General features: G+C 40.8%; 1 protein-coding gene across 2 annotated transcripts in view; it reads right to left on the bottom strand.

Annotated features, from left to right (window-relative positions):
• Positions 1 to 267: 267 nt before the first annotated feature.
• Positions 268 to 15988, bottom strand: part of htr1fa (5-hydroxytryptamine (serotonin) receptor 1Fa) — a 134030-nt gene continuing 118309 nt past the window's right edge. For both annotated transcript variants that reach the window (XM_043701187.1, XM_043701186.1), the window contains one exon: positions 268 to 4618. In XM_043701187.1, the coding sequence (XP_043557122.1) occupies positions 3464 to 4585 (1122 nt within the window). In that variant the 5' untranslated portion in view covers positions 4586 to 4618 and the 3' untranslated portion in view covers positions 268 to 3463. The remainder of the gene's footprint in view (positions 4619 to 15988) is intronic.

Genomic DNA, 15988 nt, shown 5'->3' with positions numbered 1-15988 from the left:
AATATAATTCAACGCCTAAACGTTTCATAGGAGCATGATAAAGCATTTCAGAGCAGATCAAATAGGCTTTAAAAAAAGTTTTAAAGGAGAAAAGTAAGATTGAGAAACATTCCAGAGCTGAGGGCTAAGGCTGTTCAAATAATAAAGATTGAAATAACTGTAAATGCTGGAAATCTGAAACAAAACAGAAATTGCTGGAAATGCTCAGCAGGTCTGGCAGAACTGAGGAAGGGTCACCAAACCTGAAACATTAACTCAAATTTCTCTCCACAGATGCCAGACCTGCTGAGCTTTTCCAGCAACTTCTATTTTTGTTTCTGTTCAAAATATAGCTGCCAGTGATGAAACAATTACACTCAGGAATATTCAAGAGGATGCAATTTAAGGGACATAGAGATCTTGAAGGGTTGTGGAGCTGGAGGAGATTACAGATACAATGAGGGGAAAATTCATAGGGGGGATTTGAAAACAAAGATGAGAATTTTAAAATCAAGGTGTTGCTTTTATGGAAATTACTATAGTTAATTGAGGTCAAGGGGTATTGGATGAACAAAATCTAGGGTTAGCCAGGGGTCAGAGGTATAAATGGTATCAATAAGCCAAAAGCTGGTTCTCTAAAGACATTTATTGGCTGGTATTTGTTCCTATCACAAAGAGAGAACAAAGTGGTTTGCAGCATCCAGCAGAATGAAGCACTTAAAACTACATCAATTGACAAAACCCATATTTACATCATGCACTTGCTCAGAGCCAAGTATTCTATAATATTCAGAAGGTGATATCATTGAGTAAATACTGTTTAATATACAAGTTAGTATTGATGGATGTGTACAAATATGTAGTGAATAGTAAAGGCCAACCAGGTACAATTAAGTGACCAAACATGGAGAATGATGGAGAAACTCAATAGGTCTAGCAGCATCTGTGGAGAGAGAAACAGGGTTAATGCTTCGGGTTCAGTTTCAGAACCATTCTGAAGAAGTCATGAAATGTTAACTCTGTTTTTCTGACTACAAATGCGACAAGACTTGCAGAGTTTATCCAGCATTCTCTGTGTGTGCATCAGATTTCCAGTCTGCAATGTTTTGATTTTTAGTCAGTGAACAATTGACCTATGGTCGTCAGCATTTGTGTCAGGATACAAACATTCGGAGTCCTGCCTTTATAAAGATGTTATGATATTCGCAACAATTAGGGTAATATTAATATTTAAAGCAATGTAAGTGGTCACGGATAGTTTGCAAAAATGAAGGTTGGATTAAAATAACTCATGGTGCTCATCATTGTACCCTCATATAAAACATGAGGCCATGCACTCCAACTGTAGATTGCAAGCAGAGGCAAAAGAGCAAACTTATTAAAGTGGTGTTGCCAAAGCAGGGCATAAACAAGTGACTGCAGGTCGAATATCCAAAGGTTTTGATCCCACAACAATTAAAGCAAACAATATCCCGTGATTGATATCAACATAGAAGATGTTTCAGGTGAAGATACTGGTTTGAAATTCTGCAGGGATTCTCCAAGCCTACCAATATAATTCAGGTTGGAGATCAGCTGCGTCTCCTATGAAATTTCAGGGCCATGATGTTTTACTAATTAATGAAAGAAAGGCTTGGTTTTATATCACACTTTTCACTACAGCTGAATGCTTCAAAGTGCTTTGTAGCCAATCAAGTACTTTTGAAGTCCAGTCACCATTGTAATGAAGCCAATTGGCAAACTGTAAGCTCCCACAAATAACAAGGTAATAACGATCAGATAATGTCTTTTTGTGATGTTGAGGCATAAACATTGGCCAGGGTACCAGGGGTAGCTCCATAGCTCTTCTTCAATATAGATCTTTTAAATCTGTCTAAGCCAGATGGAGCCTTGATTTAATGTCTCATCTGAAAGATGGCACCTTCCAACAGTGGAGCATCCCTTCAATGCTAGACTGGAATGTTGGCCTTGGTTTTTGTGCTTAAGCTCTGGAGTGGGAATTGTAACGGAAACATTATGACGTCGAAGAACACTATCAACTAAGCCACAGTTGAGACTCATACATGTATGAAACTGACCAGACTAAATCGAACACCCACCATTTCCACATCATCATTTATGGAATCTATGAGAACTGGGTCAATGAATTGTCCACATTGCTGCAAGTGGAAAATGCAGGATATATTAAGCTCTCAGTACAAATACATAAACAGCATATGCACTTCCACCACATATGTGGCAGCAATGCATGATTTATGAGATAGTAATGTTCAGTTGCTTTATGTGTCACAGCCTGTCGTTTATTTTATTGTGTAGCTAACAAAGAGTCAGTTCTACCAAAGCCAAGAAAAGATACATATTTTGTAATGAAACATGATAAATGACTGGAAATTCTACAATTAAACACAAATTTAATGAAAAGTACCTAATCATAGTGTCAATGCAACTGAGACAAGGACCGGGCAAAAGCATCCCTCACATATCTGTCTACTTGCCTGAGTTTTTGGTTTTCTGTTGTCACTTAAATGCATGTACTTGGATGTGAAGTGAAAAGCAAGGCAATGGATGATGCAAACTGACTGCTGCATACTCTTTTGCGAATGTCTAGAAGTTACATGTACCATAAGTACTGGTTGATTACGTTACAACCTTTGTCAAGACAATAGTTCACCTCAGTCACGGGTTCTCTACTGATTTTGAGTCTCACGATGCCTTGCCTTCTGACATGTTCAGGAAGCTAACTTTAGTGTGTTACATTTGATTCCTGGAATAATTAGATTTGCAATAATGTGCCTCCATTTACAATTCCAGGTTGGTTTCTTTTTCAGTTGCTGCTGAATTATCATTTAACTTACAATTGTTTGCTCCAGCAATTCAATGAAGAAGAATATTTGGACAATTCTATTGTGGCTTTCCTGCATTAGGTCTTGCCCTTCAACCTTAGAATTACTTCCATGTGGAATACATTTCCAATTTCTTTAAAAGATCCCAAAAAGAAACACTTGCATATTGCTTATGTAGGCCTTTAATAAGTTATTCTCAATGCTTAATAAGCCCTTAGCAAGTGTTCCCACTTTTACGAACTCTCAATATATCCATTTCAGACTGGAAAGTCAATTTTAACCAATATGAATAATCGGAGAAAATTATGTAGTGCTTTCCCTGTAGTTCAAACATATTTTACACACATTAAAAATCCAGTCAATGCTTCGAATTTAAAATTTGCATTATTTCTACTTACAAGGTATCATCTCTTTAAAATATCCCTGGCAGTTCCAGAATAGAAAAATACTACATAAGTTCTCTTCTGCACCCAAGAGTTTTATGTATCTGTAACAGTATGTATCTTCTAGTTTGGTAATTGTTTCAGATACAAAGCCACTGTAAACCAACTGAAAAAAAATGTAATTGTCCTTTCAAAGAAGAAGGCTTCTGCAAAAGGCCTACCCATTCTAATTATAAAGATGATTGCTTTCCATTGTATTTACAGAAACATTTTGCAGCGTACTAGCTTCTGAAAAGCTTTCTTAAAGTCTTCATTGAATATTGTGTAAATAAGAGGATTGATTAAAGAATTGAGGTAACCGAGCCATGTCAAAAAATCAGTCATCTCTGGAGAAATATAGCAGGATTCACAGACATTCACGATGAGTTCTTTTAGAAAGAATGGTAACCAGCATATTACAAATGCTCCCAGAATCAAGCCCAAAGTGGTTGCTGCCTTTCTTTCTCTTGTGCCAGAGATTTTGTTTCTCTTCCACAATTTTTCTTGTTGGCAAGTGCTGGGGTTGAGACTTCGAGCTGTGATGTGGATTTTGTCTCCATCTTCAATTGTAGAAGGGTCTGAAATGGACTTTTCAGATATGCACAGTGTCGAAGGTGTCCTGGGGCTTCTGACAGTAATGCTGGGCATCTTGCCATTTACATCCTCATTGATGTGCTTGCTTGCACTCCTTTTGTGATAAAGCGTTTTAGCTGCTCGATATATTTTATAGTACAGAATGAGGATCAAACCCAAGGGAATATAAAATGCTCCAAATGTAGAATAGATTGTGTAGACAAGATGCTCATGCTTAATAAGACACTCATCCTCCTTATTATTTCCTTGGTGTCGCCAAAACAAAGGAGGCATTGATATAAAGATGGAAATAACCCATACAACTGTGATCATTATTCCAGCACGTTTAGGTGTCCTCTTCTGTGCATATTCTACAGCATCAGTTATAGCCCTATACCTGTCTAGGGCAATTGCAGCCAGGTGAAGAATAGAGCATGTGCAACATGTAATGTCAACACTTAACCAGATGTTGCAGACAACCTGACCCATCACCCATGTCTCCTTTACAGTGTAAATAATATTGAAGGGCATCACAAGGACGGCAACAAGTAAATCTGTAACAGCGAGGGAGCATATTAAATAGTTTGCTGGGTGGTGAAGCTTTCTTGTTACAATAATTGCACTTATCACCAGTGAATTAATAAGTGTGGTCATGATCGTTAGGACTGAGAGTGAAAGCGATATCAGCACTTTGGAAGTTTTTCCCTTTGTCAGCTCTTCGATTGTAAAGTTGGTGTAAGTTTCGTTTTCTAAATCCATTTTGTTCATTTGGATGAGGGGTTCTGATGGAATTCATACAATCTGCAAATGAACACAATATCATTTAAGGTAAGAAATGGTTTCAATTCCACAGAACCAGAGTTAAAAATAAAAATATCAAAAACTGTCAAACTCCCAGACATTGTAACTAACATATAATGTTGCAATGCCTCAATTCCAGTATGAAATCTTACAAGATGGTAGACCAGGGCATTGAGTTGACCCAGTCGTAGTTAGTTATGACTTTGACCTATCAAGCTATCTACAAGGGCCCTACATTTCCTTAAAAATTACTTTTAAATAGTTTCTTGAATGTTTTGATGGATAATTAAAACTTACTATCATAATATCATTGTTTTGCTTCTGCATCATGTTAGTTGTCTTACTCAATAGAATTGCAGATGTACAGTTTTGAAAAAAGTAAGATAACAATGTAGAACTTAGCCCTGAATTTCTTTGATTTCAAATTAAAAATTACACAGTTCGCCAGATGACAAGTTGTGAGCTATGGTGGGAAAGTGGAATTGACGTAAAAAAATTTACCATCAAACTTATTGCATAGTGGAACAAGCTTAAGAGACTTTATAGCCTTCTGCAGTTCCTATTTCCTTTGTTCTAATCTTACAAATATGTTTCCTGAGGTAATCCAATGTCTTTTAATTGCAGCTATAATGTTACAGGTGTTGAAACTGACATGCCAGCTCTACCAAGAACTCTTTGTGCAATGAGGGAATAATTCTTTAAAAGCATTCTGCAGCTGCTTGACTGTACCAAGATTCTGTCTGGAAGCAATGTAAATGGTCAGTAAGCGATTTTATTGTCAATTTGCAACAAACCATTTGCCAGCATCCTGCAATCATTTTTACACCATTGAGACAACCTAGGGGTCAACTGAGCCAGACCAACTGGCAGAAGGACAAATTGCTAGCCCTTTAGGAGGTAAAATACATGAGGGCCACACTCCTGGATTCCATTATGTTGAATAGCAACATCAGCCATACTGTCATCTGGAGGTATCATTAGCTGACTCCTAAATTGTGCATGCATAGGACTCATTAACCAAATCGAATAAAGTAAGAATACTCCATGAGGGCAGACAGGGGTAGCATGTCATTGTACACTTCTTTTGATTCCAAACCAATCTGGGCACCATCATAGACTTCAACCTTTTAACACATTGCTCACACAACTAATACTTGAAACTGCAACTGTGGACAAGGATATTCACATCAAATCCAACAAACAGCAACCATCTTCCATAATCATAAAATGCCTTCTGCCAACCTAAGATCACTCTACACCTATACATCTTCCATTTCACCTTTGCCATTGCCATGTTTTGAAATGTTCTGGAAAATTGTGATTTCTTGTTTTTCTTTATGAGCATTATAGTTAATTAGGAAACAGGTGAATCAGTAAGTTCGGGGTTATTTGCACAAGTGAGGATTTCATGTAAGGTCCTATAGTGATACACATTAGGGTGCAAAGAAATAATTAAGGAAGGTTATACTATTGCATTTCATCAGTAGATGAAGATGGCTGACTGGGTATGCCCTCCAAATGCAGCTTTCCAAGGCATTTCCTGATAGGCCGCTTGAAGCTGCTGTGTGAGGACAAGGCCTGGTTTGCACCACAGATGAGCCAGGTATCGTCAGAATGGAATGTCTTCCTTTATATTCAGTGGTGATTATTCAGTTAGCATCTTTAGTGCTATGTGTGCCATTGTGGCACACTGTACCTTGGGGAATTCTATAGAAATCCTTTGCTTAATAACTCTGCGGATAGGGAGTGGTGCCCACGTGGAGGACTAAAGCTGTTCTATGGAAGACGGTATGCTACATATATGAAAGTGACACCAAGGTGACTCATACAGGTGATAACTCACAGTGAGAGGCCATTGCATGCCTGAAATAAATCTGAGTACGGTTTGGAAGGTGAAAGAAATGGATGCAAAATGGATTTCCTTGAAACTGCGATAGTGAAATCAAGTGAAAACATTGTATGCAAAAAAGTGAAAAAATTGCTTTGCAGTACTACCATTGTATTTATAGAAACTCTCTGCAGTGTACTAGTTTCTGAAAGTTTTTCTTAAAATCTTCACTAAAGATTGTGGAAGTAAGAGATTTTTAAAGAAATGAGATAATCAGAACTTTTATGTAACAGTTCATACTAACTTTCTGGACAGTATTAATTCCCAATATATTAATGGATGGGAAATTGGCAATTGGTATTTCCATTGATCCTGAAAGGGGAGATGGTATTTATCCCTCTGTATGGAGATCAATAATTGCTTGACCCTCAACATTAACCCCCTAGCCATATAAAAATAAAATATCTGTCTTACGTGAACATGTTTAAGGAATAATGTGTGGAGAGGTTGCATTGCATTAGAGAGGCTGTGATATTGTGGCAGAGTGATGTTACATGTTGCAGTCAGACCTGCAGCCAAACTCTGCATCAGTTGTGGCATTGCCTCAGGCCTTCACAATTGCATCAGCTCTGCACTTTAATGCGTCAAGCTCACTCCACATTATCACAGAGATACTATATTACACTCAGCAATGTCCTGGTAATATCTGGGATACCATTTCCACTGAGTGACTGACCTGTTTCATTTCGAGGAGGAGAAAGTGAAGACTGCAGATGCTAGAGATCAGAGTCAAGTGTGATACTGGAAAGGCACTGCAGGTCAGGCAGGTAGATGAACATGGGAGGGAGAAGGTGATAGGTGGTAGAGGAGGGTGGAATGGAGAGGTGGAAAGGAAGATGGACAGGTCAAGAGGGCAGTGCCGAGTTGGAGGCTTGGGACTGGCAATAAGGTGGGGAGGGGAAATTAGGAAACTGGTGAAATCCACATTGATGCCATGTGATTGGAGGGTCCCAAGGTGCAAGATGAGGTGTTGTTACTCAAGGCATCAGGTGGTTAGACTTTGGCTATGAAGGAGGCCCAGGACCAGCATGTCCTTGGTGGAGTGGGAGGGAAATTAAAGTGCTTGGCCACGGGGCGGCGAGATTGGTTGGTGCAGGTGTCCCAGAGATGTTCTCTAAATGATCCGCAAGTTGGCATCCTATCTCCCTCATTCCTGATGAAGGACTTATGCCTGAAACATCGATTCTCCTGCTCCTCAGATGCTGCCTGACCTGCTGTGCTTTTCCAGCACCACACTCTCGACCATATTTCATTTTAAGGTTTGGTTCACTCAGTACAAGTACCCAGTGAAAACATATGTGCTATTAATCTGTATGTGTTCAATTCAGCTATGTCCAGCTTCCTTAATGTTTTATCTAGTGTCAATTTTGTAACTGTTTCTCAATAGATATGGCAAGATGGAATTTAGGAGGTTCATCTCATTGCACAGAGTCAAAGGAGTCAACAAAACTGGAATTAGATTTTCATGGATCACTGTGAAAGCCATGCAGACTGTAATAGATTTAACTATATCAACTTGCATTCAACAGTTTCATTGAAGGTTATGTCTGTTAGAAGGAGCAGTGCTAAACATGTGATGAATAGCATACATAATAGGAAAGCGACCAGTTGCAAAGAGTATTGTTGCAAAAACATATTCATGGGAAGTATTTAATGTTCTATGAAACTATACTGTTGTTAAAATAGTCAAGGTGAATTATTTTACATTTGGAAAACCTGTCCTATTCTGCTTCATTTTGACAAAATAATTTTGAAAGTGCAATTTTTCTGAAAATTATAAAAAGAACTGAACATGTTTTGAATGGTAATGAAATTTTTGTCATCCAGAATACCTTAAGAGTTTGTAATCATCTTAAGCCAGACGACCTGAGTGAATGATTCATCTCAATCTCCTTCTGAATTCTCTATTATCCTAGATGTGAGTCTCCAAGCAATTCAATTTAGATTAGATACAGTGTGGAAACAGGCCCTTCGGCCCAACAAGTCCACACCGACCGCCAAAGAGCAACCCACCCAGACCCCATTCTCCTACATTTACCCCTTCACCTAACACTATGGGCAATTTAGCTCGGCTAATTCACCTAACCTGCACATTTTTGGACTGTGGGAGGAAACCCACGCAGACACGGGGAGAATGTGTAAACTCCACACAGTCAGTCGCCTGAGGTGGGAATTGAACCTGGGTCTCTGGCACTGTGAGGCAGCAGTGCTAACCACTGTGCCACCGTGCCACCCTATTTACTCCAATGGATATCAAGAAATGGGTGCACGGTTTGAATACAATTAAGCATTGCAACTTTGACAACATCCAGCTGTAATGCGAGAGACATATCTTCCAATAAAAGCTACACTGCTTGCAAACGTGTTTAAATGCAACTTCAACACTGGCATTTATTCAAAATAGGTATGTCATTATCACAAAGAGCAGGACAGATTCAACCAGTCAATTATTGTCTCATCAGTTTACTCTCAATCATCATCTAAGTGATTGAAGCGATCACCAATGGTGCCATTAAGTGCCACTTATTTAGAAATAATTGCAGTGGGAATGATTAACCTTAACACTAAGGTAGCATTTGATGATACATGACATCAAAGAAGTCTAGTAAAATAAATACTATCTACAGGCTGGAGCCACGCCGAGCACAAAAGGAAAAATAATTGTGTTTTTGGAAGTCCATCTTCTCTGGATATTGCTTCAGGAGTTCTTCATTGCAGTGTCCTTGGTCCATTCATCTTCAACTGCTTCTTCAATGGCCTTCCCTCCATCATAAGGTCAGAGTGAGGATGGTCGCTGATGATTGCACAATATTTTCAGCACCATGCGCAACTCTGTAATGCCTCGGACACTCAAGCAATCTGTGTCTGTATGTAGAAAGACTTGGACAAGATTAATGCTTGGTTGATAAATAGCAAATAGCATTCATGCCATACAAATGCCACGTAATGACTATCTCCAAAAAAAAAGAGAATCTAATCCTTTCCTCTTGACATTGTGACATTTCAATTTCTGAATCCCTCACTATCTTCATCCTGGGAATTATCACTGATCAAGAAAGAAAGTAGACTAGCCATACAAATATTGGCTGCAAAAGCAAGTCAGAAGTTGGGAATTCTGCTGTGAGTAATACCTTCTGAGTCCCCAAAGTCTATCCACAATCTACAAGATACAAGTTAGGAGTAAGCTGGAATGCTCCCCACTTTCCAACAGCTCCAATAGCACTCAATAAGCAGGCTGTTGGACAAGACAGGCTGTTTGAGTGGCAAACCAGCCACTAACTTCAACCTTCACTCCATTCACCACTAATACACAGTGGCAGCAGTGCATACCGCCTACAAGATACACTGCAGTAACTCATCCTTCAACAGCACTTTGCAAACCCATGAACTCTATCACCCAGCTGATGTATGTGAACAACACTACAAGTACGTCTCTACGTTAGAGATGATCCTGAGTTGGAATTATGTCACCATTCCTTCACAATCATTGGGTCCGAATCCTGGTACTCACTTCCTCATGGTCTGCAGCAGATCAAGAACAAGAGCAGATCAAAACCACTTTCTTGAAGGCAATTAGGGATGGCAATAAATGCTGGCCTTGTATGTTGCCTGAATCCCATGAATGGATTTTAAAAAACCTTTAGGCTTAGCAGCTGCTACGCATTTATAGTTAACTTACGCTGTGCGCACTTTGAATTAAGCACTGCTAATGCTGTCTGACCTTGATATTAACCAACACACACAGAATAAACAGGTAGGAAAGTGTCAGGGTGAAGGGTTCACCACTTAAATATGCATAAGTTGTCCCCAGCCAGTTATGTGCCTATTACCTTCTTGACATGGATGGATTCCAATGCAACCAGATGTCCCACTACGCAGGACCCCTTATTAACCTGTTTAAATTGGCTTCCCACAGTATGATTGTTACTGTATACATTCCCAGGGATTTGTCAAAGCCAGCAATGAAAGGGAGATGGAAACTGCCAGTTCCAATCAGTAAATGCCTTTTCCAGCACTCTTTGAAGTCAGTGCACTCCCAGGTACTCAGTCCTGCAAGGCTTAGCTTTGCTCATTGCCATCCACAGCCTCTCTTATTCTTTAGCCTCAAGGGCCCTCTCCCTTTCTGCAGTGCTGATGTCTTTCCCTCTCCTCCACAGTAGCTTCAATGTTCTCTCTCTGTCTCCCTTTAGTCCTAAAGACACCCCTCCACTCAATTCTGTCTCAGCCCTTGTAGTCCTGACACATTTCTCTCCCAGCCAATCTGCGATCTTTATTCTTCCTGATAGTTTGAGATTGTCCCTGATTGTGGCCTCTTTTTCTTCTATCAATTCGGTTGCTAATTTGATCATTCATTGAACCTGCTGATAAACTCACCAAAAAGCTTTGCATTCCTGACCTTGTTTAGCCCTCTAGTTGTTTGCATTGTCTCCATACCCTGTTCACCTTCCTGAAATATCAGGCTATGTGATGCTAAAGCAAACTCCAATATCAAAATGTCAAAAAGCTACTTATATTCTGGAATGGCTTTACTACTGAGGCTGAGGGAGAAAACTAAGTCAATTTGGTAATATAAATTCTCAAAGTAGTAGTCTAAAGGTGGATTTTTTGACAAGCACATAGCGGTGGTAGTGCCTCTGTACAGGAGCTATATGCATCGATGCACAAATTAATTGAACTTACTTGAAAAAACATTGTCAGCTCATTAATTTTTTTTCCCCTCTGCATTCCCCAGACAAGACTAATGATGCTCAGTTTCAAGGAATGGTCATCTATCTGGATTCTTGGATGGAATCTTCCAGGCCTTTTGGGAATGAGCTGGTAATTGGGAGATATGAAAAAAATGTTGCATCGGCAGGAGACCCTGATTGGCCTCTGCCATCATGCCATATTGCCAGCAATAGGAAAGTTGGTGACTCTGTCAAGACCTTAAAGGGTCACAGAGATGGCCAATGAAGGATCACTTCTCATTTCCACTAGCACTTTGTCCTCATTGGGAGAGTGAGTGACTGCTGGGTAAAACCTGATGATTCTATAAGAATTTTACACTATCCTGTCTGTACTAGCTCTTGAAAGAGCTATCCTGTCCCACTCTCCAACCATATCTCCATAACACTCTAACTCCATCACTTTCACATTCATATCCAGGTCTGTTCTGAAACCTCCTTTGGAAACCACCTCCACTACTCTCCCAAGCAGCCCATTCCTTAAAATAACAACTCTCCGAGTAAACATGTTTCTCCTCATCCAAATCATTTATGTAAATGACAAAAAGTAGAGGACCCAGCACCGATCCTTGCGGAACTCCACTGGTCACAGGCCTCCAGTCTGAAAAACAACCCTCCACCACCACCCTCTGTCATCTACCCTTGAGCCAGTCTTTTCTTGTAAGTAAAATCCTTCATTCCTGGTATCATTCTACTAATCTCCTTTGAATGCTCTTCAGGACTTTAACATCCTACCTTGAATAAGGCAGCTAGAACTGAACTTGGCAACCTTCCAGCAGATACCAATGTGGGGGCTTTTCAGAACGTGCACTTCATAGCTCACCGAGGGCTCTGTTGACAGTATTGAACACGTTGTGGCATTGGCGCCAGCAGTATTCAATGTCCTCCCCATTTTCGTTTCTGAGGCCTGTTTGCCTGGCAACTGTGTGCCCCAACCCAATTTACTTGACTTTAAGAATGCCTGATCATTGAGGCATCCTCTCCCTGAAGATGCAGCCTCAGCATTGGTTGAACTCTGATTAGTCTGGCAGCTGTGGGGACAGCTCGCAGTCTTTAACTAGATAGCTTCCCCACTGGTGGCCTCTGGTATCATGCTACTGCTGGTTGAACTAACGTTGCCTCCTATCTTTGGTCCCAACAGAGGATTTTCCCTGTTCCTTGCAAACCTCTGCACATTAAGTCTGGTTGTGCACAAATGCATCTGTGTATTTCCATCCTATTCTACTTTACCGTCTGATTTAAGGTACATGATCAGCACAGGAGAAAGTGAGTACTACAGATGCTGGAGATCAGAGCTGAAAATGTGTTGCTGGAAAAGCGCAGCAGGTCAGGCAGCATCCAAGGAACAGGAGAATCGACGTTTCGAGCATAAGCCCTTCTTCAGGAGTGAGGCTGGGAGCCTCAGGGGTGGAGAGATAAATGGGAGGGGTGGGGCTGGGGGAAAGGTAGCTGGGAGATGATCAGCACAGCCTAACTGAATAATTAAACAGGCTTAATGAGCTGAATAGAGTCGGGTGAGGGTAATGGTGATAGGTTGGAGGGGAGGGTGGAGTGGATGGGCACAAGAAAGATGGACAGATAGGACAGGTCATGAGGGCGGTGCTGAGTTGGAAGGTTGGAACTGGAATAAGGTGGGGGGAGGAAAATGAGGAAACAGATGAAGTCCACATTGATGCCATGGGGTTGGATGGTCACAAGGCAGGAGATGAGGCATTCTTCCTCCAGGCGTCGGGTGGTTAGGGAGTACGGATAGAGGAGGCCCAGGACCTGCATGTCTTTGGCGAAGTGGGAAGGGAAGTTGAAGTGTTTGGCCGTGGGGCGGTGTCCCGGAGATGCTCTGCAAGTAGGTGTCCTCGACTCGAATCTCGAGCATCTGCAGTCCCCACTTTCACCTTAATGAGCTGAATAGTCTCCTTCTGTTTCATGCTTTTTTCCCTCAGCATTCAAAGAAGCATTTGCTCCTGGTAGTTTTCTAGTATGGGATAGGAGGATCATAGAGGGAGGGGAAGGAACTGTCATGTGATACACACATAAAGTGGAATAGATTTGGTGGACAGAAGAGTTGATAGAAAGGACATTGGGCAGTATTGCCAAGGAACTTGTTATATTTTGCTGCTGTCAACTTGTCAACTCCAAAAAGACTTCAGGCACTCTCAGCATCTTAGTTTACATAAATTCAGCTGTCGGCTTTCATCCTAAAGAGGGTGTTTAATTGTTCTTTTCCATGATCCACAATCTGCAGGACCTAATCAGTGATTCGTCATCAATCCTATTTGCCAGCAAATACTCAGGTTTACAAGTAAATCGTGACAGTGACCCACAAATTATTTAAACAAAAAATAAATTGAATGCATGACCATTTGGCTGCCAACAATTGTGATTCTACAGCTTTGCGTAGTGATTCATTGCTCAGCTGTGTGTTAATTGCACCATATTCAACCTTGAGGAAAACAGATTTACTACATAATATATTTCAGTGGCGGTGTTCAAATCGAAAGGAATTTAGCTCTGACTTAACCCGAAATGGAATCCCACATCACTCCCCTGCATCCTCATCGTAGCAGCAGGTTGGAAAGCTATGGGCACATGGGGATATAGAATTGGGTTCAAAGGTAGGGGAAGGTGTCATGCTATCACCCAACCATATCCACTGGAATTGTTTCAGCAGCTTACTGGAGGAGGAAACTCCAGAAATATCAACATCCTAGATAATACAGGATACCAGTACATTAATGCAAATGATAAGGCAACAATTTTCAGCCAGAGTGGATGATCCATCTTGGTCTCATTTAGAGACTTCACACATGCATGTTTTAAGCCAATTCACTTCACTCGACATGACATCAAGAAACAGCTAGAGGCACTCAATACTACAACGGCTCTGGGCCCTAACAACATTCAGGCAATAGTACTGAAGACTTTCCCTCCAGAGCTTGTCATGCCCTTAGCCAAGCTGTTCCAGTACACCAACAACACTGGCAACTACCTGACAATAACCTACTCACTGCCACTCAGTTTGGATTCTGCCAGGGCCACTCAGTTCCTGACCACATTTCAACCTTAATTCAAGCATGATAAAAATGCTGAATTCCAGAGGCGAGGTGAGAGTGACAGCCCTTGCCATCAAGTCTGCATTCGACCAAATGTGGCATCAAGGAACTCTAGCAAAACTGGAATCAATGGGAATTAAGGGGAAACTCTCCACTGTTTGAAAAGCTCCTGATGTGGAGGTGCTGGTGTTGGACTAGGGTGGACAAAATCAGAAGTCACGTGACACCAGGTTATAGTCCACAAAGTTTATTTAAAATTACAAGCTTTCAGAGCACTGCTCCTTCCTCATGTATGTTGAGCCACATGTAGGCCAGACCAGGTAAGGATGGTAATTTCTTCTCCTAAAAGACATTAGTGAACCAGTTGGGTTTTTCCAACCTTCAACATTGGATTCATGGTCATCATTAGACTCTTAATTCTGGATTCTTATTGAATTCAAATTCCACCATTTGTCATGACAGGATTCAAACCCACGTCACTAGAACATTACCTGGGTCTCTGGATTAACAGTCCAGTGATAATACTACTAGGTCATCACTTTCCCCACAATAAGACATGCCTGCTTTTGTCCTCAAGTTCTCTTGCTATGAAGGCCAGCACACAATTTGCCTTCTTTACTGCCTGCTACACCTGCATGCTTAGCTTCATTGACTGGTGTACTATGTCTTCTCGGTTTCATTGCATCTCCCCCTTTCCCAATCTACTACCATCCACACAATAACCAACCTTCCAGTTTTTACTGCCAAAGTGGATAACCTCATATTTATCTACATTATACTCGATCTGCCATACATTTGCTCACCCACTCAACATGTCCAAATCACACTGAAACATCTCTGCACCATTCACCCTTCCACCCAACCTTGTGCAATCTACAAACAAAGTAACATTGTGCCACACAAGTGAATTGAATTTATTGTCACGTGTACTGAGGCACAGTGAAAAGCTTTGTCTTGTGAGTAATACAGGCAGCTCACAGTTAAGTAGCATAGGTGGTAGATAATAGGTAAACAGCGGCAAAAACGAAAACACAAGTACAGGCGAATGTAAAGAGTGTGTTAAGATTCCAACAAGCAGCCTTCCCAACTACCCAACCCAAACTTTGGGTCCATTACATGGATGACACCTTTGTCATCACAAAACGGAACAAATTAGAGGAAACCTACATCACCATCAACAATACCCTTACTGGCTTAAAATTCACAAAAGAGGAGAAGAACAATAACAAACTCCCATTCCTAGATACCACAGTAGAGCGAACAGTCAATGGCGCAATTCAAACCAGCGTCTATAGGAAAACAACACACACTGACCAAATACTTAACTACAGTAGCAACACCCACAAATGGAGATGCATCAGGACATTATTTCAATGAGCCACAACACACTGCAACACAGAGGAACCAAGAAGGGCAGAAGAAAACTACCTCTACAGCGTATTCAAGAACGGTTACCTAATAAACACAGTCCACCTATTTCTCAACAACAAACCCAAACAAGCAGACCAACGCACCCAGAAACTCTAGCCACACATTACCTTACATCAAAGACATCTCGGAATTGACTTCCAGATTACTCAGACCTCTTGGCATAATGGTAGCCCACAAACCTACCAACACACATTAACAGTGGCTAATGAACCTAAAAGATCCTTTGCAAGCAACCAGCAAAATAAATGTCATTTAGCCATCTGTATCACTGAAACAC

Source organism: Chiloscyllium plagiosum, chromosome 12 (assembly GCF_004010195.1).
Source record: "Chiloscyllium plagiosum isolate BGI_BamShark_2017 chromosome 12, ASM401019v2, whole genome shotgun sequence".
In the NCBI taxonomy this organism is placed as follows: domain Eukaryota; kingdom Metazoa; phylum Chordata; class Chondrichthyes; order Orectolobiformes; family Hemiscylliidae; genus Chiloscyllium; species Chiloscyllium plagiosum.
Note: the sequence above shows the minus strand (reverse complement) of the source record. Positions and strands in the feature narration are given on the sequence as shown.